Below are 24,961 nucleotides of genomic sequence, written 5' to 3' on the forward strand. Positions count from 1 at the left end.
TGCCTAGACTCGCTATGGGGTCGCAAACTGCGACCCACCTCATAAATATTTATGAGGTGGGTCTTTGCAACCCCATAGCGAGTCGCAGAAGGTGTGTGAGACACCTTTCTGCATCGCGAATTGTGAGTTGCAATTTGCGAATCACTATGACTCGCAAATTGCAAGTCGCAATTTGTGACTTACCTACATCTGGCCCCTAATCTTCTTCAGGGTTTCTTTGACTCTCTGTGGCAGCCTTAACATTCAGAAGAGACCAGGAACCTTACCTGACAGGGGCATACTCTATGTTCTGAATGTTAGTTAATGGAAGAAGTCATAAAAGTAGAGGATTCGAAGAAAAAACACGAAACCTATCTGATGTGGTCATTTGTCGAGGCATTACAGCATCTGTGGCTATAACTTGTTTTAAATGTGACTTTTAGAAACATTTGCTTAGTAAATGGCAGCAGAAAAATATGCTTTATGTTATTATATATTTCATAGAGAGTGTAAAATGTCGAGTTTTGTTTGTAAGAGGTTGGGATCACCATCCAACCTTTAGTTTGAAAATCATATAAAAAAGATCATGATGATAGGCTAGAAATAATTTGCAGACTGTGTAATCCTGATATTCAGTGCTTAATTTGAGCCGGTTGTTTCCGGTACTCAGCACCAGCACTTAATTGTTAACACTGGCACTTATGACAGACTGTCACATGGTGGTGCTGTTTGTCTAAATTAGAGGTGATCAAAACAGTTGTTTATTAATTCAATAGACATTAAAAAACATAATACCTGCCACCAAAGCTATTCTTATAGCTTTGGGGGCCTGGAATAGTCTGAACTGTCACATTTAGAGGAGTGTAATGGTTAGTATTTGTGTTGCTACTGTAACTGGCAGCTCTGACAGCGGCAATGGGAGGTGCAAGCAGAAGTGACCTCCTGACCAGGGATCTGGCACTTATTTGTTTACAAATTAAGCACCGCCGATATTCAAACGACTATTTCTTTTTTTTACTATGATATGCTATGTGTAGCTGGGAAGTGCACTATCACTCGTGAGGGTATCCTGGCATTACTGCTTAGACAGAAGTTATTTTTTTGATTTTGCCAGAAAGCACATCTTTAGGCTTTTGCAACCCTAGGAGGTCACTAACAGTAAGTCAGATTTAGAATAATATTAAGGTTTCTTAACATTGTATGTTGTCGCCTCCTTAGAAAAACCTCCATCTGTTATGGACCCTCAGTAATTCTGAGGCCTCAAATCTAGAAAGTACTTCATACACCTTGGCTAAGGTCTGTTGATTAAGTACAAAGTTCTGGGGTGAAACCACATTTTGCCAATCACGAACACTACCACGAACAACTTTACGTGGTGGTCATTCTTGTTGTGAACGTTACTAGGCACTGTCGAACAAAATAACTGATCTTTCATTAAAGTGCAATGGCTACATCAAGGAGAGCCTTAAAGTAAGAATTATGCGTTGTTCATGCATCATTTACAGTGTCCTTAGGGCCTTCTGCATTTTATGTAAAACGTCCCACTGTAAAGAGATAGTCTTAGAGTACACAGATAATCACTCATCAATCACTCATAATCAATACATTTTTCAATATTAGCTGCAAAGGAACCCTCTTTTATAAACCTTTCCCAAAACTCTGATATTTTATGTGCAGTTCATCATCCTCTAATAATTTCTTTGTAATGCTTCAGAGCACAAATACTGAAGGCCATAGCAACATATCTCAACAGACAACAGAGAGGGTTATTTAGAGAAAGGCATTTTTGGCACAAGCATCACAATTTGTCAGATGCCCCTTATGTACTCTAGATGCCACCACCTTTCATATAGAAGTGGGGGACTCTTTTATTTTGGACTCAGGGGACTCAACAGCCGCTGCTGCCAGAAAGCCCTACATGGCCTACTGGCCAACTCTGGAGCACCCTTTCCATGACATCAGAAGGTCTGCCATATCTAGGATGAGGTTGCAATGCTGTTCCCCAATGTCCAAATCCTTTAGCATGAAAGTCCTGGTCTGGAAAAAATAGTGATGCCCCTGATACACCAGGAGAACTCTCCAAGCGCTGAAGAAATGGTACTGTTGACCAGTGCATTTTCCAAAGGTACATAATGGTCTGGGAGAAGCTGGCCACAGTTTCTGGGCCTTTTGGGTCTTGCTACAGAGATCTTTAATTGACTGGATTTATTGTCACCACACTACATGTATAATACACAACACAGATAAACAACAACATACTCCCTAGTGGGATGTCACTAAGAGGCCTTTCCTTATGGTCCCGAATTCTCTCCTTTGTGGAAAAAGTTGTTTATTATTGCTGTCACTAGGCCGCAATACAGGTGCAATCCAACTAGATAACCAAGTTACTCTCTTTTGATCGTGAATCTCCACGGAAAGTGACGTCAACCAATTTGGGGACTGCCACTCGCTGACCATGGGAGGTGGGTCATCAAGCTGGTCTGGCTCCCCCCAGAGTATCACCTGTCACTTTATGTTCCCCCTCCATCCTCTGTGGGTCTGGGAGCTGCCACCTATATCCACAGGCTTTTCCACCGCAACCATGCCCAAAAGCTGTTGGTGAAGTAGGAGCTCATGGGGGGCAGACTGGATCACTGAGCTAACTGCTGCCCAGTGACCAAACATATGAGAGAAGATCAAGGCTGAGAGTTACCACTGAGATCAGCCTTGCTTGCAAATCAGAAGTTCCTTCACAGAAATTACTGCACAAGTAAGCATAACTGGCAACATACCAGGCAATTCTTGTTCACATCTTAAAGCAAATGAAAGAGTGCACAACAGATTACATAGGGGGTCATTCCGACCCTGGCGGTCCATGACCGCCAGGGCCGGGGACCACGGAAGCACCGCCAACAGGCTGGCTGTGCTTCCTGGGCCATTCTGACCGCGGCGGTAAAGCCGCGGTCAGAAAAGGGCAACCGGCGGTTTCCCGCCGGTTTACCCCTGGCCCAAGGAATCAGCCATGGCGGCGCTGCTTGCAGCACCGTCATGGGGATTCCGACCCCCTTCCCGCCATCCTGGTCCTGGCGGTAAATACCGCCAGGAACAGGATGGCGGGAACGGGTGTCGTGGGGCCCCTGGGGGCCCCTGCACTGCCCACTGGCATGGGCAGTGCAGGGGCCCCCTCACAGGGCCCCATAATGATTTTCAGTGTCTGCAACGCATACACTGAAAATCGCGACGGGTGCCACTGCACCCGTCGCACACCAGCAACTCCGCCGGCTCCATTCGGAGCCGGCTTCATCGTTGCTGGGGCTTTCCCACTGGGCCGGGGGGCGGCCTTCTGGCGGTCGCCCGCCGGCCCAGCGGGAAAGTCAGAATGACAGCTGCGGTCATTTGACCGCGGTAAGGTCTTTTGGTGGTACCCGCCGGGGTCGGAATGACCCCCATAGTCTTTCTTTTCAGGCAAAGGAACACATTTATCTTTTCAATGGTAGACTGCCTTTCAAAGTGATTCAGAGCTCAAATTCATCCTAATGAGGTTGCTCTCTTACAACATTGTCACTCCATGCTTCTCCTCCAGTGGTTGAGTTCCTGGTCTTGCTGGTGAAATGCAGGACGCCATCAGAGTGACATCTGTTGATAGTGCACCGACCAGACCATACCAGAATTCGGTGAGGAGCTCAGATGAAACTTTGTCCTTCACGAAACAAAGGTATTCATTTAGGTAAATACCTTTGATGTGCTTCCCATCCACAGCATGGTCTCAAGAGCTCTGCATCTAATAACATGTGCTAGAAGACTATCTGCTTCAATGAAAGCGGCCTTTAGCACAACAAGGTTAGAAGCAGCATCACCAATGAAGAGTTGGTGATTGGAAGCAAGAAGCACTAAAGAAGTCATGCAGGGACATCACTCTATCTGTGTCAGAAGGATATGACACTTTTTAAAATTGGTGCATACTGGAACAAACAGTCTTAATTTGCTTAATTTTTCCCTAATCTCTCTCACACCAATACTCACCAATACTCAAATAATAATGGCTGAAAGTCATCAACCCACATAACAATTCCCTTTAGTTCTACTGACAGCAGGCTGCAGGTAGCCACACTAGCCAGTAACCCCATTCAAACAGCGGGTCTACACAACCCACCCATGTGAATGCACTCCTTGGTCAACAACAACCGCATCCTCTATGCCATTATGGGATGCACAAGAAAACCCTCAGGGTTAAGCTTTCACTGACACATCTGATGGATCTAACCAATGTTAACAAGAGATCAAAGCACAACAAAAAGAAGTGGAAATGTAACCAGGGTGGTGGAGGTGTGTGGCACTGAGGACCAACTGCTAAATTGGTTATTAAAAGGATTGGATGCAAATAATAGTGACATTGAAATAGTGGAACTCAGTTCCCATTAGTACCCAATTGCTTAAACCTCTGATCTGCTCTACACAGATGAGTTCAGTTCATAACAGCTTCTGGAGAGAAATGTTTTTCAGTAGCATGTAGCAAGTTATGGCGCCTTTGCTCTAAAATGACTTAAAACACCAGTTATATTTTCAGAAACACACTGAAATTGTGTGATTCCAAACGGTGCCCACCCACCTCACGTTTGGCATCCCTCAAGGCTCTGTCCTTGGACATCTCCTTTCTCTCTATGCACGAAGTCCTGGAGGACATAACCTCCTCTTTTAGGTTCTCATTCCATTTTTATGCAGATGACAGATACATGTTTTCCTCATTTCCTATTTTCTTTCCTCCTTCAGTCTTGCATTCCTGCCTCACTGGCATGAACCAAACTGTAGAAACCTTACTACTAAAAACGCTAGGCATGTACAGCTTGATCTGTTTCTTAACCTTAAGCAACATCTTTTGTTTATGTTCAGCATCACTTGCTGTGCCATATGAAGAATCACTCACAACCTCAAGCACATCACCCAACACTTCCAAAAGAGACCAAACTCATCCAACACCCTGACAACCAAGCACTTTGAAAGGGTGCCCGGAATCTGACTGAAATCAGAACACTTCATAGCCGCATCATAGATATAAAGTGCTATAGAAATACTACAATTCACTCAGTGGGTGTAGGGGAATTACTTTTTTTTTTGCATGATCACCCCCAAAGTTCTGGACTGATGCTGCTGGTTTTTCAACTCCAAGAGTGCACTGAAGCCTGCCAACCAGACCTCAGAGGCAATGTTCTAACCTCTTACAAAGTGTATGTCGAATAGGCTACCCACGATTGGGATAGGTTGACTTACCTATAAGTCCCTAGTATATTGTACCAAGTGTAGCCGGGGCACATAACGTGGAGTGTCCTCCAAGGGTGGCAGCAGTAATTGGGCTACCCTGTGTGTGACAAAGGACAAAATGGCTCGGGTCTACCACTGCAGCCTGGAAGAGCAGTTTTAAAACTGCTAGTTCCACTTTGCCGTTTAAACTAATGGCAAAGTCCCCACTTCCTTTAACAATATATATGTCTCCCGATAGGGAAGGCCTATGGAGCCCTAAAGCATGGAGCTGTACATTATTAAGAAGGGTGTATACTTTTAACATGTCCTAACAGCAAAACTTCCAAGTTGTCGATTTAGTTTAGAAACGTTAGTAGCCCCATTGGGTTACACAGAGTTACTGACTGACCCCCAGTTCAGCTAACTTCTAAATAGGACTGCTACAATGGGTATCAAATTGCCCAAGTCAACTTTAATATCACGTTCAGGGAAAGGCAAGTTTTAGAAAGTTGCCCATCTGTTGTCCATTTTTTCCATGGACCTCAAACAGTCGCTGCCCAACAGGCAGCCTTCTGCCCTCTTAGGGAGTTGTGTGAATGACTGCCAAGCTCAGGAACAATAGAGGCCTGACACAAAGAAAGGCGTCACTTTTCCCTTGCAGGAAGTCACTGAGGGTGTTGGCCCAAAGGTCGAGCTTCTTAGGTGAAAAAAAAGCCAATCAGACTCATGTACGACTGTCCATTTAAAGAGGTAGACAGCCTGGCGGCAGTAACAGAGAGGGAAAATCAGTGGCTAAACTGGTTTTCTCCTGGGCATGTAGCACCTAGGGTGGGCTACTTAGCTCCTAAAATCCAAGGAAGGGTTCAGACATCCTGGGAGTGGGCAGAATAGTTCACTCTGGGATTGCTAGATGCCACACATAGCCGAAAGTCATCACAGGGCGTGAGGGATCCTGGTTGCCCATCCAAGGGCACTTTCTGAGCATATATAATATGGCACACCTGGCACCCTGAACCTCAGATCACAATGGAACTGGAGAAAGAACCAAAGAAGGACTGTCCTGTCAACCCATGGACCTGGCAAAGAGAGGACTGTGCCTGTGGTTCTTGGATCATGGAAAAGCCCCAGACCAAAAAGTGACTCCAAGGTTCAGTTGGCTGACTTCCCTGAAGCAGCACCACGGCCATCAAAGCTAAAGTAACCCATTCCGGCAAGTTACTAGCCACATTCTTTAAATAACCCCTGAGTGCCAATGGGCAACCCAAGAGACTGATTCTTTATTGCCAAAAGTTGAACCCAAGTCTGCTGGAATCAGGAGTGTCATCTGAGTCCATGATGGTCACCACATATAGACACTTCACCAAAGGAAACAACTTGACCCGATGTGTACCTAAGATCGGTAGCCCAGCAGCAGCTGGCCTTCTATTGGCTCAAAGAGGACTTTGAGGGACACCAACCCATGTGACTAAAGACAGCCCATCTTACCTGTGGACCAAGGAATAACTGCAAGGACACCCCCATAAACCGCACAGCAGCCAGAGCATCTTTCATCATCCCTACAGTCCTGCATCCCCAGCATTAGGATCATTCTATTGAAGTCTATGGCAGTCTTGATATAAAGTGTGGAACTGGACATGAGACGGCTTTGGTGACCAGGTAACTGTCCAAATATTCATATCAGCCCCCTGATCTTCTCCATGTCAGAATTGGTTGTCCAAGGCAGGTGGGAGTAGCAGAACACAACTCTTTCAAACTTTCCAAAAGTTTCTTTACCTTACAGTTACCAATGCTTGTTTGTGCTTTGAATTAAAAAGCTAAGATGTGTGTTTTATTTGAAAGTCTATACATCTCCAGAATGCTCTGGTGGATTTTACTCATCTTAGTGTCTACACATTCATAAAAATATCACCTATTTTTAAAAATAGGTGTTGGATTTCTTTCTTGTTGCATGACTATTATTTTATTGTTTGGTGCTTCTAAATGCTTTACACTAGTTCCTTTGTTTAAGCCTTGCTGCTCGAAGCCACAGCTACCCAGAGTTGAGCTTAAGGTTTTACAAATGAGCCTGACTGGACCCACAACAGTTTTGAAAGCCAATTACACAGTAAGGTCGCACAACCATACCATATAATACACCACAACCCTCACAGTGGCATCATGAAAATTCTGTCTTCTGGCTGATCCGGTGCTTGTCTCTTATAGCTCATCCATTTTTCCACCTGGAGGATTTGAAGCATAAACTGTACCGGCCTCACATGGCAGGCATGTCAACGCCCACTCATGTTATCAGTGTGGCTGTACAAGCTGTTCCTATACGCAGAAATGTGCAAATACCCTCTACATAACGCTGATAGGTCGCTACATCTGCAGCCCGAAGGAAACTGAGAAAAAGGGTACCTATCATCCAGCCATGCAGCCAATCTGCCCCGCGCCCTGCCTTACCATATGAGGGGTGTTCATGTTCCCGGTGTGGTATCCAATCTGAAGGGAGCCCAGCACAGATGAGAAGACTGAGTTGATGAGGGTCCATGTCACTTCCTGGACACAGAAAACAAAACAGGTAAATTTAGACAAAAAGCCACTAGTAGCAGTTAATGCCCACATTTGAGAAAGTGCCAGGCAGTGATTACCACATTCATTGCAACAGGTTCATTCGATGGTAGTTACCAGGAAGCGGAAATTGTGTGGTGAAGCCAAATTAGAAGGCATTGTGCAGGAAGGGGATTGATTACCCGGTAAATTCCACATATGTAGAGGAATGCTTGACAGTAGCTAAAGTTCCAATGGGCCTCAGCTTCACATCTTCACACTGAAATACATTGCTTTTAAGCCTTTCATTCAGGCAGAAAATAAAAATTGAATACAGTAGGCAGAGTTAAGCAGGACCCGTGACACTCTCCTTGAATACCACGTTGCCACAATGCTCTCAAGTCCAACCAACACTAGTTTTAAGGGCCAATCCTAAAAAACGAATGAAAAGCACATATGAAATAGTAATGACAGTCAACAATCTTTCTTCTGTTTTTTTCCACATTTGTGCAGCCTCTTCTCTTCAGGAATTTACCCCAAACACTTGTCTAGCAAGGGGCTCACGGCCACCAGCCAGTATATTCACAATCCACTTTAAAAGACATAGGGGGTGATTCTGACGCCGGGGTCGGCGGGAGCACCGCCAACAGGCTGGCGGTGCTCCGCAGGGCATTCTGACGCGGCGGCATGGCCGTGGTCAGAACAGGAAAACCAGCGGTGTCCCGCCGGTTTTCCGCTGCCCTGCTGAATCCTCCATGGCGGCGCAGCTTGCTGCGCCGCCATGGGGATTCCGACCCGCTCACCGCCATCCTGTTCCTGGCGGTTTTGACCGCCAGGAACAGGATGGCGGTGAGGGGTGTCGTGGGGCCCCTGGGGGCCCCTGCAGTGCCCATGCCAATGGCATGGGCACTGCAGGGGCCCCCGTAAGAGGGCCCCACTTTGAATTTCAGTGTCTGCTTAGCAGACACTGAAATTCGCGACGGGTGCTACTGCACCCGTCGCACCCTTCCCACTCCGCCGGCTCCATTCGGAGCCGGCTTCCTCATGGGAAGGGGTTTCCCGCTGGGCTGGCGGGCGTCCTTCTGGCGGTCGCCCGCCAGCCCAGCGGGAAACACAGAATAACCGCGGCGGTCTTCTGAGTTGGAATGACCCCCATAGCGCCAGATGTACAAAGCATTTTTCTAGTCGCAAACGGGCGATTCCCAGAATAGCCCCGTTTGCGACTAGAAAAATGCTTTTTGGGATGTACACAGCCCAAACTGCAGTTCAGTAACTTGTTACAGAATCGCAATTTGGGTTTTGCGATTCGGTATTAGGAAGGGGCGTGTCCAGGGCGTCACTTCCTAATACCAAATCTAAATGGTGTGTATGATTGTTTTATAACCGTGAATGCGATCGCAAAACAATCGCAGTTAGCAGCAATTTCGAAATGGTACTAACCCATTCGCAAAGGGGAAGGAGTCCCTAAATGAACCTTTCCCCTTTGTGAATGCATGCGAAAACAGACTATTGCCTACTCTTAAAAAATGAAACTGAAACGTTTCAATTTTCTTTTTAAACGCAGCCTATTTTCCTTTAAGGTAAACGGGTTGCGTTTAAAAAAAAAAAGATTGTTTTATTTAAAAGCAATCACAGACATGGTGGTCTGCTGACACCAGCAGGCCACCATCCCTGTGATTTTTGCGATTCCCGGTGTGTTGCAAATTGTGACCTACCTCATTAATATTAATTTTGCCACCCACCGGAAATCGCAAAGGAAACTTAATGGAGTTTCTTACATTTGGAAATGCGATTCCCTAATTGTGATTCGCATGGAATCGCAATTAGGGAATCGCAATTCCAAATATTAATACATGTGGCCCTTACTGCTTTGGGCACTAGATAATCTGAAGTCTACTGTGGATGAAATATTGCATAATAGTTACTTTTGATAAAGGGTCAATTCGTTTGCTGCTCTTTACGAAAGCCTGTGTGTCTGCTTGTAGATACCGTGTGAAAAAAACTGTAAGTCCAATATGTTTTTTTGACAAGGAAAGTAAAACTAGTGAATATGCCAAAGCAATTAGACAATGGCACTGGGACTTTGTGACAGGAATTAGGCATCTCAGTGCAAGCAGGTCAGCCACAAATCTGCAACTGTGGGTCAGTAAAGTAAATACATCAGAGAACACAGCCTGGATGAGGCTGCACAACACATGGCATCTGCAGTTTTGATAAAAGGGCCACTTAGGCCCATATTTATACTTTTTTAGCACTGCTTTTGCATCATTTTTTACAATTTACAATTGTATTTTGTATATTTGCGCCGATTTTGAGTTAAAAAAATGACGCAAATGCGCCGCTAAAAAAGTATAAATATGGGCCTTAATGTCACATACTCAAAATGCTGTGTGTCTGACAGAGAGCCTATCCAAGCAATGGCAAACCATGAAAAACACATGAAAACCAATGGCTGAGGAGGCTGAAGAGAGCTCATTCTCTCTCTATGCTTCTTTTTACTTGTGTTGATGTACTGATGAGGAAAGCTCTGATAACAGACAGATCAAGCTGTCTGTAGTAAGACCTCAACAGTGTGTGGTTTTCCAGCAAGCTGGGGCAGATGATGGCCTGAGGTGAAGAATGTGGAGCAGGACAAGGAGAAATTATTCTGTACATGTTTCTGATAAGGAGAAGAGTCAAATGCAGGACTGATATTGTGCAACACCTCCCATTGGCCACAAACAAGGCCAGGCATGTCTGGAGCGGGTGGACACATGGTATGATGCAAAGCTATGTACGGTGTATAAAGGCCAGGACTGGCTGTAGCGGGCATCAGGCGTTTCCCTGGAACGCTGGAAGGGTAGGGGCTGGTTCTGCAGAAGTGGGGCCGGTTTTGTTCGTGGGGCTGGTTTTCCAGAGGTGCTGCAATATTGGCCCCCACTAACAAAAGCAGCAGAGCAGAGGTGCTTCATACTTGCACCCCATCCCACCACCCCCCCTTCCTCAGGACTGGTCTGACAAAATTTCCTGAGCTGCTTTGGGCTCCCAGTCCGGCCCTACGTGTGAGTGCAGAGGGAAATGGTGCAGCCTAGCAGTGATTAGGACATTTCATACTAAAGACCTTGAAGTAATAGTAGACATCATTGTCACCATCATAATGGTCCATATTTGAATTTAATTAATTCATACTCCACACTCTTTAGAGTTTATTTCACACTCTTTGGAGTCAGTAAAAAGCAGGACCATGTGGCCCATATCCCACCTCCATGGGGCTTCCGGTGCCTAGTCACAATATGTTCTTGGCTGCTGGCTATGCATGGGAACAGGCTGGAAATAGTCCAGTGGTGACACCAAGTAAACTGAGTATCTCAGCTTCTGCTGGTCAGAGGGACAGGAGAGAGCATCTGTGTTCTACCTGTTTAAAATAGGGGTTGGTCTCTGCCTTTCTCCAGTCATGTAGAGCAAGAAGGACAACTGACTGAGAAAAACAAATAAACCTGACTTCTAAAAGGCTGATCTGTCAAAACTGTTAACAAACAGATAAAACCACAGTGTTATTGAGGAGCTGGGATTAAAGCAAATTATGGTGTAGTCATAATTTTATGTTTCAAAAAATGGTGTACATAGAGCTTTAGTAGTTAAACAAATTCATGTGTTTAGTTTTATTACAGAATATATGGTATCTTTATAAAGGGGTATATTGTAACTAAATTAGAAGATTTGTATAATAAATAAAGCATTCAAATTATCTGCACCCATCTTGTTTTAGTGTCTTTTCATCTTACATTATGGAAAAGTTCCTTACCTTGCCTTCCAACATTGAATGTTTTGTTTTGGGGCGCTTGCCACGGTTGCCGACTTCTAGATGGACTTTCTTCCTGTTTTGAAGAAAACATGGACAGCACTGAGTAATCCAATCAGGTATTCTCTTTTCCTCCATCTCTCCCAGGCCCAGCGGCCCAGGGAGGACTGCAGTCTGTAACTCATGACACTACCTCTGTGATGTCACTGCCTAGGAGGCATGTCACCTGGGAGCCTTTCAAGCTTCCGCTGGCAGAATTCAAAGCTTCAACAAGAAGCTTTCACATCTTCTGTAGTAAGCAGTCATAGCGTCTGTAGGGGATACTTCAAAGCTTCTGTATGAGGCCTTCAAACATTCATAGAAGGTCGCAAAGCTTCTGTTGAAGGCCTTCAAAAGTTCAATCGGAAACTATCAAAGCTTGCAGAGGAAGACTTTCAGCATCTTAAGGAGGTCACTTGTAGGATACATTGAAATCTTTCATGGACTTCAAAATGTGTGTAGAAGCCCTTCAATGGTCCTACACAATGCCTTAAAATATGTTTTGGGAAGCTTTAAAGCCTTCTATAAGACATCATTGAAATTCATGTGGGAGGCATTGGTTGGTAGAAAGTAAAAAGCCTTCAAAGGTTCTACAGGAGGTTCAATGCCTGGGTTGAAGACCATCAGAGATTCTGCATGGGGATTTCAAAGTGTTCTATGAGATTCCTTGTTTGGGCTTAGACCATTTTGATAAACACTTTCTTTGACCACATGGTACTAACGATTTAACCAAGTCCCCTTTTTTGTATTTAGGACCAATTCTTTTCACACTGTCATTATGTCTTTAGACATATTTATTCTGATACCTCTCAACTCTCTTCTCAATCTCCCTTCTGTCTGTCGTCCTAACCTTAGCCTTGTTCATCCATGGTGGCGTTAACCTAGTGACTGCCACTCTCCCCTTTAACAAGCAAAAAGGAGTTTCACCAGTAACTGAATGAGGGGTATTACTATAATTCCAAATCATTTCTATGACAGCTTCTTTGCAATCCATGCCCTGTTCTTCACCCAATTGCACACACTCCTTCAACACTCTATTGAATCTCTCGACAAGACCATTCTCTCTGGGATTGTAGACAGCGGTGGTGTAGTGTTCCACCTCCAAATTCCTCAAGTAGTCCTTAAACTGTTCTGACACAAATTGTGGACCATTGTCAGTGACCACACATTCAGGATAACCCTCTCTGCGAAACACCTCTTCGCAAAAATTAATTACATTGTCAGTCTTCACCTCTCTCATGAACGCCACCTCTGGCCATCTAGAAAAGTAGTCTACCAGAACTAGTGCAAACTTCCCCACTATTCCTCTGGAAACAAATGGACGACAAATGTCCATAGCTACTTTCTGCCAGGGTTTCTCCGGAAATTTGGTACCTGATATAGCTGACTCCCTTAGTACATGAGATTTGTTGCTACACATGCATGCCACGCAATTGCGCACACACCTCTCTATATCCCTGTCCATACCTGGCCACCAAAAGTCCACACAAGCTCTCCTTTTCATCCCTGTCATACCACCGTGGCCTTCATGTAACAGGTTCACCAGCTTTTCCCTCAAACTCACAGGCACCACTAATCTCTCACCCCTTCTCAACACTCCATCTATCATCGATAGTTCTGGACACAATTTACTATACTCACGCAACATGTCCCTCGGATTGTGTATTTTAGTTGAATCTGCAATGTATTCACACATTGTGCTCAAAATTTCATCATCCCACAATGCCTGCAACCATTCCTCCATTCCTATGCTACCTCGACACGATTCACTGACACTGGCAACCAACCATTCTTCACCATTCTGGTTATCCTCATTATCCACATTATCTTGTATGGGGATGCGCGACAAACAATCAGCATATCTGTTAACTAATCCCGGAACATATGCTAAACTGAAGTCACACTCTTGTAATCGATAAAGCCATTTAGCTTTCCTTGGTGTTGCTCTGCCGGCTGCCTTGGTAGGAAATATATCTACCAGGGGTTTATGGTCTGCCCTTAATTCAAATCGATTGCCCCACACATATATTTTTAAATAGTTAACACCCCACCAACATGCTAGGGCCTCTCTCTCAATTACAGAATATGTGGTTTCCGCTCCTCTAAGCGTACGTGACCCATCCTTCTTTGCATCAACACCGCCCCAAGACCGTGTGCACTGGCGTCCACTGCAATGATTGTCTGATCATTGGGATCAGACTGTTTCAGACTCACTGATTCTACAATTTCTTTTTTTATAAAGTCAAAGGCTTCCTGACACTCCCTTGACCAGTGAAATTGAACTTTAGATTTCATAAGTGTCCCCAATACATGCACTTTTGCAGCAAATTGGGGAACAAATTTTGAATAATATTCTGCCAGGCCCAAAAAAGACCGTAGTTGATCCTATCCATAGGAGCTGGTGCATTTTCGATGGCATTGAGCAATTCTTTCTTTGGCCTCACTCCATTCTCGGATAAAGTGTGACCTAGATATTCTATTTGCTTTACACCAAATTTGCATTTCTCAGGACTAATTGTAAGGCCTGAATCTTATAATCTTTGCAGAACTTCCACCAAAACATCATTGTGGTCATCCACATCCTTGCCCCAAACCAAAATGTCATCTTGGAATGCTACAGCCTTCTCAGCTCCTGCCAATATACTGTTTATTACTCTCTGAAAGACTGAGGAGGCCGATGCCAACCCAAACAGCATGCGAACACACTGAAACATACCCTCGGATGTAATGAATGATGTTAACTTTTTAGATGAAGGATGTAATGGTACGCATTTGACAGGTCAATCGATGAAAAATACTTAGCATATTTAACAGACGATAATAATTCATTGATGTGGGGTAGGGGACGGCGGTCCGCTAATATACATTTGTTAAGATCCCTCAAATCTATACACATGCGTAACTTTCCATTAGGTTTTCGCGCCAAAACAATAGGACTGAGACACTCTGATGACTCAATGGGTTCAATAACTTTATCGTCACACAATCTCATTAACTCCTTCCCCAACTGTAGCCTCAAAGCAAATGGCACATTTCTCACCTTGTGTATTTTAAGAGAGCTACCCAATTTAACTACAATTTGATGCTCAAACTTTCTTAGACACCCCAATTTATCTGAAAACAAATCCAGAAATCTCCCCCGCCATTTGTTCTTTTCCACATCATCTACCAACAATACATGTTCTGGATGGTTGGGATTTGACACCATTCTTAGAGTTATTTGCTCGCTCCATCTCAATAGACTCTTTCCATGCTCCACCACATACACAGGTACCTCTGCGCGCCTCCCCTTGAAAGGTATTGTATACACTACGTAACCAATTAGGGGTAATTTGTCTCCACAATATCCCACCGGTTTAACATTCGTGGGCAAGATTGCGCCACAATCCAACACCTTCCATACTTGTTTGTTTATGATGGTGTATGGTGAACATGAATCTACCCACACCTCTTTATCATTCATCTTAACTTTACACTTTGGAGGAGTATTGTTAACCTCGATTGCCCCAACACATTCCTCTATTGTCAACACCTCAACGTTCCCACCATCCTCATTCTCATCCTCTTCTTCCGACTGTTCATCAACGCATGCTTTGTTACTTTTCACTGACTGTTTTTGCTGCTGCTTCTGCACACGTCCCATTCTGCACACACGTTCGAAGTGACCTATTTTTTTACATTGGTAACACTTCACAAATGTCGCAGGACATTTACTCGCCTCTGCAGTGTGATGGCTACTACCACATCTACAACATTCCCTTTCTTTTTTTTCCCATTTTACAGCTTCCCCCTTTTTTGCCTTGGAAATGGCATTCACTTCTTTCAAAAAATGATCATTACTGCGTTGCTTTATATTGAGTTCTGTCAAATACTTTAATGTGTTTTCTATCCGTCTAGTGATGTTGATAGTCTTTTGCAACAAGGGATCCTTCAATTCCAATAACCGTTCTTGAATTTTAGAATTGTTTGTTTTGTTAATGAATTGATCTCTTATTAGTTCTTCCTGTAGGTCTCTAAATTTGCACGACGCAGCTAATGTCCTTAATTCGGAAACATACTGCTCCACAGTTTCACCCTGCGCTTGAATTCTAGAGAAGAATTTGTGTCTCTCCACTACTACACTGACTTTCCTACCATAGTTATCATCCAATGCTTTCATAGCTACACTGTATTCATCCCCACTGAAATTGTCAGAAGGTGATGATGACTCATCATCACCTTCTCCATCCACATTTGAGGAGACGTTCCGACTGGGCCTTGGTAGTGTTTCCAGTACTCTCCGGCCCTCGACGCCCAAACTGTGTTTTAAGATGGCAAATTTTTGCAATAGATCGAACGTGACCTCTCCAATTTCCTCCAAGTACGTTTCAAAGGCTTCACGCCAGTCTTCCCACATCATGCACGGTGGGCCTGGATTTTGTAAGAACTTTACTGGCGCCAAAATGGAAGACATTTCCATTTTCTTACCACTTATGACTAGACAACAGGAAAGAAAGCTTGCAAACAGCTAAATAAATTAATGAATAAAGTGGTCACCACAAAAAATAAATCTGCAAACAGTTACATAAACAAATAAATAAAGTGGTCACCGTCGTCTGCCTTGCTTTCTGCTGTCACACCTTGAATATCCCAGGCTATGCGTGTGCTACATGCCGATGTAGCGCGTGGTACACATTTTGTTGCAGCGTTATATTCTATTTTAGTTGCAGCGTTAACCTTGTCCCTCTTCGATTTTGCACTACACTGTCACGTTGCCATGATTACTGTGCGCGCTGGTGTTCACCGCACGTCTGCTTCCACATCACGCTAACCGTTGCCGTGGTTACTATAGCGCTGACGTTCACCACGCGTCTGCTTCCACACCGCACTGACCGTTGCCATGGTTACTATGCGCGCTGCAGTTCACCGCGCATCTCCCTGACCTTAAACGGTGTCCTTCTTCGATCTCACACCACCTTTCAACCGTGCAAGCTAGGTAAGGTTTAGTCTTGAACCTAGGGACACATTGCCTCATATACTTTGAGGTTAGCACCGTCCTTGATCCATCCAATGTTTGGGTGCGCTATTGAAATGCAGATTTCGTAGGCCCCTGCACCCCCACACTTCTATAACAGACATTCAAAGACTTTAAAGGATACTTTCAAAGTCCCAATAGTATTGAATTGTATGCCAGTATTTTCATAACTCATACTAACCCTATGTGGGGTGCTGACGATCTTGCCTACATGGGTAGCTCACAACTCCTTGTAGGGAGTGTGGTTGGGAGGGTGTTGTCTATATTTTGATCCTGTGTGGAAAGAGTTTCTATGTCATGCGTGATGACCACCAAGGCATGTTTATTGTGCTACTTGCATAGCTCAGCAGATCCCTCTGAGTTATTTCTTATGATATAGCCTACTTAACTGGCTATCACTCTGAGTCCAATACAAGATTTTATGTATAGTTGTGGTCCTGAGCTGGTATGGCTAGAGGGAGAGAGAAGTGGAAAGAACTGTTGGGATGTGCTTTTGTTATTCTCATCCCACACCTGAGTGTCATTGTGAGGTGTAAGTAAGTGGTCAGAGTGCATAGTTATTTGGGACCTGCAGTGGTGGGCTGGATTAAAATCTTCCAAGTTGTCCAGCAGTGTGTGACAGATCTCTTCAGTTAATGCATGTCTGTTTATTTGCTGATGTCTGTTTCTGGCTGTACAGTGCTGGTGAATGAGAATCCTCACAGCAGATATCTTTTGTGTATGTAAAAGGAATAAGTTCCAGTTTGCTGCTGACCGCTCCATATTATTTACTTCATATTATTGTGTATCATAACTCTTTTATAGGCTAGTACATAACTATCTAATGCCATAGCGAACTATAGTTCAACCCTTCTTAGCTTACCTGCATATGTTTGGGCTGTTTCCAATATGTGGGTTGTAAGTTGAGGATTGCCTTGAAGATGCAACTGTTTTTGGGCTCTATTGCCGGGATGTAGGGTAGGTGCAGTTATCTCGGAAATATACATATTTTCAGCTGTCTTCTGAAGTGTATATGCTCCTGGAAACTTCTATTACTGCCTGGTAGTGAGTTCCAGTGCTTGATGACTTGCACTGAGAAAGCAGTGCCTCCTACAGATTTCTTATGGTGAGGTGGTATGACAATAAGTGATGCAAGCCTGGAGCACAGTGTTCTGCTTGTTTAGTATTTGTGTATGAAAGAAATAGAAATAACAATATGCCTCCATAGCCTCTACTTAAAATTTAACATCAGTCTTCACATGACTCCAGTGTCGAACTCGTCCGGGTGCAGGTAGGCACAGCCACCTTAACACAATTTAAAAGTAAGCTTGAATTTAGTAGAATTGCCAGTATTCCTCACAGACATTCAGCCCTGATCAGGCATCCACAACTTACAGGTTTCCTCAGGTTTATAGAGTCCTCATCAGTGCATATACAACATGCAGCTCTCCTCACAGACATGCAACCCTCATCACTGTAATTTGCCGCAGTTCTTCTCAGGGACTTGCAGCTCCCCAAGAGGAGATGCATCCCACTCTGGTGCATGTACACCATGGATCTGTTATCAGGGACATGCAGCTCTCATCAAAGGCATGCTACCCTTTCATTGCATGTACAACATGCACCTCTCTTCAGGGACATGCAGTCCTCATTGTTTCATGGACACATGCAATTCTGCTCAAGGACATGCAGCTCTCATCAGAGACATGCAATATTTATCATTGCATGTACAAATTGCAGCTCTCCTCAGGGGCATGAAGCCCTCATCGATGCTTGTACAACATGCAGCACCCTCATTGTTGCATGTACCCCATGCATCTCTCATTTGGGACAGGCAGATCGCAACAGTGCATGTACAACATGCAGCTCTCATTAGGGATATGCAGTTCTCACCGGTGCATGCAGATCTCCTCAGGGACACGCAGCTCTCATCAGTGCATGTACAACATGTAGTGTCCTCATAGTTGTATTAGGGACATGCAGCTCTCAGCGGTGTATGTACAACATGGAGTTCTCCTCGGGGACATACAGCCTTCATCTTTGCATGTACAACATGCAGCTCTCCCAGGGACATGCAGCCCTTACCGGTGCATGTACAGCATGCAGTTCTCCTCATGGACATACAGCTCTCATTGGTTCATGTATAACATGCAGTTCTCCTCAAGTGCATGCAGCTCTCATTGGTTTATGTACAACATGCAGTTATCCTCAGGGACATGCAGCCCTCATTGGTGCATGTACAACATGCAGCGCCCTTATTAGGAACATGCATCTCTCAGCAGTACATGTACAAAGTGCATTTCTCCTCAGAGACATGCAGCCCTCATCAGTGCATGTACAACATGCAGTTCTCCTCAGAGACATGCAGTCCTCATTGGTACATGCACAATATGCATTTCTCCTCAGAGACAAGCAACCCTCATTGCTGAATGTACAACACGCAACTCACCTTAGGGACATGCACCAAATTGATGAGTAAAGTAGTGTCCCAAATTAAGCTATAATTCCTATTAGAGAACTAAGGGCCAGATGTAGCAAAGGTTTTTACCCATTCTGTGTCTATGGGAAAAAGTGTTCGTACATATGGCCCTAATTTACTAATTGTGAATTTTGCATTGGAATTTCTAATAATTTTAATTTTTAATCAGGTTGGAGTAAAATGAGGATAGCCTAGAAAAACAGCTGACACAAGTGGCCTTTCTGAAGATCTGCCATGGTTGCCATGAGCTAACCAAGCTTCCTGAAGCTTGGAGGTCTCATGTGTGACCATACTTGCACATATGATAGATATGTCCCACAATAATACTAAGATCATAATATGCAGCAGTTAGCAGCACAATATAAATTGTATCTCTTAAAATCACCTTAAGACATATCTCATTTGAGGGTTGTCCATCACCAGCAAAGTGGTATGCTCAACATCAGCCATCACCAAACGAAGAGCCATGAAATAACTGAAGAGATCTGCCACGCTCTGCTAGGCATTTTGGAGGACTTCGATATAGTCCATTACTACAGGTCTCAAATATCTATACACTCCGACCGCTTGTTTACATCTACAATGACACTCGGATGTGGGATGATAATAATAGTGACCATCCCAACAGATCTCTCCACATTCCAGCTCAGGACCACAACTACACACAAAACCTCAGATTGGACAACCCAGTGGAATAACCAGCAAAGCAGACTTTATCATATGCAATACTATAAGGGGAGCATAGTTGTTCAAAGCTCCCACCATACTGAAAACCATAGAATTCAGTGTCTGTCTTTCATTCTTCATCATCCACGACACTGCTTAGTATACATTCAAACCTCCTGTTACAATCAATGACCGCGTCTCTCGGATAGCTATATTAGGAAACATTCAAAGCTTTTATAGGGGAACTACAAACCTTTCATAGGAGATCATCACATCTTTTCCAGGAAGCTTTCCATACTACTTCATTACAGATTACAAACTTTCATCATATGGGCTTTAAACTTTGCCTGTGGGTCACACTTTGATTCAGGTGCAGAATCTACCTTGGAAGTACTGCATAATCTGGTTTATAGGTGAGGTCCTCTCACTAAATGTCTGTATATATGTATGTTTGTCTGTTTTGTCACTAACTGCAATCAGAAGTTCAGGATTGATCCGGTTGAATCGTCCACTCACCAGTCACCAGTGCACTGCATTGTTCCTCAAGGAGCATTCCTCTTGTGTATTATTTTCATTATGTCTATACACACCCTGGCACTGCATCTTGAGAATTAACAGTTTGAACTTCCAAATGTACACTTATGATACACATCTACCTATGACTGAAAACTGTACAAAGAACAGGTTTTCCCAAGCAGCACCTATGGATTTTGGCACTGCCCCAGATTTCCTTAATGATATAAAGCTGGGGCAGTGCCAAAACCTTACTATTTTTTTTATTTCTCCTTGTTTTTTCCTCTTTCCATGTGTGCTACATTCTGCAGCACACAGAGAAAGAGGAAACACCTCTTGGGATTGTTTTTTTGCAGGAAGGCTCCCCTTCCTGCAAAAAAATAATCCTGCATGTAATGCAGACACATTTGCACCATGGTGTAAGGGTGGCTGCATTGACGCTAGGCAGCAAACTGTGCGCCGGCACAGGGGAAAGGACAGGAATACACCGTAATTCATAAATACAGTGCATTCCTGCCCCTACACATTGGCATAGGACAGCATGGCAAGAAGACCTGCTGCGCTGCCCTACACCAAATGCCCATAAAGATGGGTCTTAGGGTCACATGTAGAAAGCATTTTTCTATTCGCAATCGGGCCGAATCTGAGAATGGGACGGTTTGCAATTAGAAAAATGTTTCTGGGGATGTACAAAGCCCAAATTGCAATTCGGTAACTTGTTACCGAATCGCAATTTGGGTTTTGTAATTCGGTATTAGGAAGGGGAGTGTTCAGGGCGTCCCTTCCAAATACCGAATCTGAATGGTATGTATGATTGTTTTGCGACCGTAAATGTGGTCATAAAACAATTGCAGTTAACACCAATTTCAAATTGGTGTTAACCCATTTACAGAGGGGAAAGGGTCTCCTTTGTGAATGGTAGCAAGAAAAACAAATTCAGAGCAGGTTGTGGTCCCACGGACCGCTGCCTACTCTGAAAAAATAAAAGAAAACTTTTCATTTTTCTTTTTGAAATGCATCCTGTTTTCCATTCAGGAAAAGCAGTCAGAGGCATGGTGGTGTGCTCTTCCCAGCAGGCCACCATTCCTGTGAGTGCGGACATTCCCAATGGGGTCGCAAATTGCGACCTACCTCATAAATATTGATGAGGTAGGTCATTTGCGACCCCATTGGGAATCGCAAACATTGTACTTAACACTGCTGTACATTTTGTTTTTGTGACTCACAATTTGCTATTCCCAAATGGATTGCAAATTGCGAATCGCAAAACAAAAGTTTGTACATCTGGCCCTAAGTGTCTCCTAGCTCGTTCTCACACCCGTAGGGGGAGGATGCCAAAATTCAGCATTGAGCACAAGTTAGCAAACTTGGGCTTCTAAATTTGTTAAATGAATGCAATGAATTCCTGGAGAGGAGCATGGACAAACCTTATTAACGGCCCGCTCCTGATGGTTGTCTATCCATAGTACGTTATCTGATGTACCCAATACAAGATGAAGAGTTGTTTTCTGTGATGTGCCTGATTCTATCAACTATAAAGAGACATTTCCAAATGATGGATGCCCCACAACACATTAGTCCCTGGTTTCTTACTCAGCACTTTGCTCCTTTTGCTAATAGTGCTAAAGTTTCAATCCCTGATTTTTATGTCTAACAGTTCAAATGTCTTTAGAATTCTGCTTCTGGGTGTTATACCTCTCCCTTTTCCCTTCACTGATGGGAAGGGGTACTTTGATGTATTGCTAGTCACTTCAATATCAACCTGCACCCCCAACTGAGAGCTACACCGATGCTTTGGAGGCTTCCTACCCTTTGTGTTTTCCGTCCTAACTGGGGCCTTCTAAGGAAGACACTTTACACCTTTCATGTATACTGTTCTGTGCAGGGTGGCACTGCTGGGTCTGGGGCGCCCTTTACTCAGGCAAACAAGGAAACTCAGCAGACCTTCTCAGCACTCGAGAACTTGTTAATAAATCAGTGATTACGAACCTGAATTGATCTTCATTGACTGGACTCTGGCCTGAGGGGCCAACTCCTGCCTCATTAAAGGCAGGGACACTGTGGATTATTTTTTGTGCTGAACTCATCTTTTGCCAAACAGGTCAGCACAGTTCCAAGGGAGGTCATTGTGCAACTCTCTCCTCGCAGAGAAAGTAAACCACTGCTCAGCACCAACCTCACAGCTAAGCTGACAATAGGTCTCATCCTAGCAGGCCTTGACCACTGTAACATCACCTACCCTGGTCTCCGCCAACAATATCACTACCACAATCGAAAGACTTCAGAACCAGGAGGACAGAAGGTGCCGTGACCGTCGTAAGCGAGGCCATATCACACCTGCACGTAAGGCACTACTTTGGTTTCCAGTAGATACTAGGAATTAAACTTAAGGGGTTGTGCACTGAGTAAAAAGCATACAGGGAAAATCCCCTGCATGCTTGTAATAAAGTGACACCTGAGTAGGTCCCAACCAGAGACCTCTGCTAAACATTTGCCAACCAATTGACCAATAAACATTCATGTGAAGGGCCCAAATAGCGAGATCACTGCGTGTAGAAGGGATGATAGTATGACGTATGAAGTACCGTGAGCCCTCAATAGAAATCCTTAATAAATAAATGTGTGTATGATCTATGCTAGCTCATCTATTGCATTATATTTTGGTGATTTATGGAATTTTGCATGTATATTGTGCATATTAAATGCTTGCTGTGTCAGCAACTTTGTATGCATGTCTTAATGTGTGTGTATTTTTTATGTACATCTGTCTGTGTATAGTATATGCATGTCTATAGTTTGCGGGACTGTATGTGTGCATGTTTGTGTGCCAGCATCTGTTTGGTGTTTGTGTGTCTTAGGAAGTATAAATGAAAGTAAAGACAAACGGGTTGGGTGTCAGTCAGATGGGTGTATGGATGAAGGGATTGGTGGACGGACTGAGGAAAGGAGGGACAGACTGACGGCCCAATAGATGGAAACGACATTATAATTTCTATTAGGAAAAATGTCAGATTTACTGTTCTAGCCTTGAAAAGGATGTCTATCCAAATTTTACTGTCTTTCTCTTAGAAACACAATCACTATGTTGTGAGCTTTGTGATACAAGATCAAGCACAACATGAAGAAGATTCGAGAAACCTTTTCCAAATTAATAAGCATGTTATTCTTTTTTTATTCTTAACCATTGCTAAAGAAAATTGACACAGTAGTTGGGAAATTGGTACGCATATAAAGTAAGGAGGATGATCTGGGGTGACATAGCAATAAAAGATGGAGACTTCACATACTTCCTTCAGTTGGGGTCTCTCATTGTCATTCAATGCTAACAAAGTGTCTTCGGAAACATCATTCTTTACACAGCTATCATTCTTAAATACCACATTCCAAGCTATGATGCTAGTTTTAGAACCTTTAGACTACCCGGAAATGAAATCTAGGGTGAATGTTCCTCACATCTAAGCCCCTGTCTGTGACCCTTTTTGGAGACATTGACTGCAGGCTCTACGCAAGGAATAATCACTCCAGTAACTCTCCAGCTAAGTTCTGCCTGGCAACAAACTGCGTAATCGGTCATGTATCTAATACATCTTTGCTTTTAGGGCAAGAAGAATTTCCAGAGATAACAAAACATCAAAGTTGTAACACTAGTTTGGCAGATTAAACTCACCTACTCCATACAAAAACACACACAAATTCAGTAGATATCAAAACACAAACACCTCAAAAGCCCTCAGATGCTACAAGGCTGAGGGCCTGATTTAGCTATTGGCAGACAAGTTACTCCGTCACAACTGAGACGGATATCCCGACTGCTGAAATCTAAATCCCATTGTGTCCTATAGAATTTACATTTCGGCAGACAGGATATCCATCACCGTTATGAAGGAGTAACCCACCTGCCAATATCTAAATCAGGCCCTAAGTTCCTCCCTGAAGACTGAGGGATAAGACATAACTAAAATGAAGACCACATCCAAGTATTGCAAGAGAGACCCCAGCAGGCACCACTACCAAAGGGGTGGACATCAGGTCAAATCTTCACCTCTTTATACACGGTTCTTTAATAAGCCTCAATTCTTCAGAAAGTTGTTCTGTTTGTGACTGTGACAGCACATGTAAAACATGTGGCCTGATCATGCCATCCAGAAAGCAGTGCCAATTACAAAGAAGAAAAAAAAAAAAGGCATAAAGAAACACTCTGAATGCAAGTCCTAAATAAGGATCAGTACATGAAGTTAGATACTCAGGACTGGAGTCATCAGACTATGGTTAATTCAAATATAATGCTATAGATCATACACACATTTAATTATTAAGGATTTCAATTGAGGGCTCATGGTACTTCATACATCATACTTTAAGTGAAGCTACACTGACTATTGCATGCAAGCCTGGTACATAGAGGACTAAATCCAATAAAAGTGGAACTTGCAGAACTGGACTGTTAATTCCAGAGCTCATGGGAGCAGTGCTATGAGGAATGTGCCTTGCAGGATTGAGGTTTAGAGGAAGAGACAGGAAGGAGGAACTTGATGGCTCCCAGTGGCCAGCTGGTGGAGTTGTGGCACACCGATTTATGACTACCTGTATACCAAATAAATGCTATTGGGCAGAAAAGTAAGTACTACATTGCGAACAAGAATATTTTGTAAAAACCAAATGCTGAATGTAAACTCGCATGGTAAGGAGGCAAATCTTTTTGGGGAAGAAAAATCCTGTTCATTGGCAACAACAATTTGCCCTGCCCTGACTACCTTCGATTCCA

At 43.8% G+C, this 24,961-nt stretch overlaps 1 protein-coding gene across 2 annotated transcripts in view; it reads right to left on the minus strand.

The window, feature by feature from the left end:
* Nucleotides 1-24,961, minus strand: part of LOC138303681 (solute carrier family 2, facilitated glucose transporter member 1-like) — a 91,439-nt gene that overhangs the window by 51,575 nt on the left and 14,903 nt on the right. For both annotated transcript variants that reach the window (XM_069243008.1, XM_069243007.1), the window contains exons 2-3: nucleotides 11,510-11,582; nucleotides 7,639-7,734 (exon numbers count right to left, since the gene is read on the minus strand). In XM_069243008.1, the coding sequence (XP_069099109.1) occupies nucleotides 7,639-7,734; nucleotides 11,510-11,524 (111 nt within the window). In that variant the 5' untranslated portion in view covers nucleotides 11,525-11,582. The remainder of the gene's footprint in view (nucleotides 1-7,638; nucleotides 7,735-11,509; nucleotides 11,583-24,961) is intronic.

This window comes from Pleurodeles waltl, chromosome 7 (assembly GCF_031143425.1).
Source record: "Pleurodeles waltl isolate 20211129_DDA chromosome 7, aPleWal1.hap1.20221129, whole genome shotgun sequence".
In the NCBI taxonomy this organism is placed as follows: domain Eukaryota; kingdom Metazoa; phylum Chordata; class Amphibia; order Caudata; family Salamandridae; genus Pleurodeles; species Pleurodeles waltl.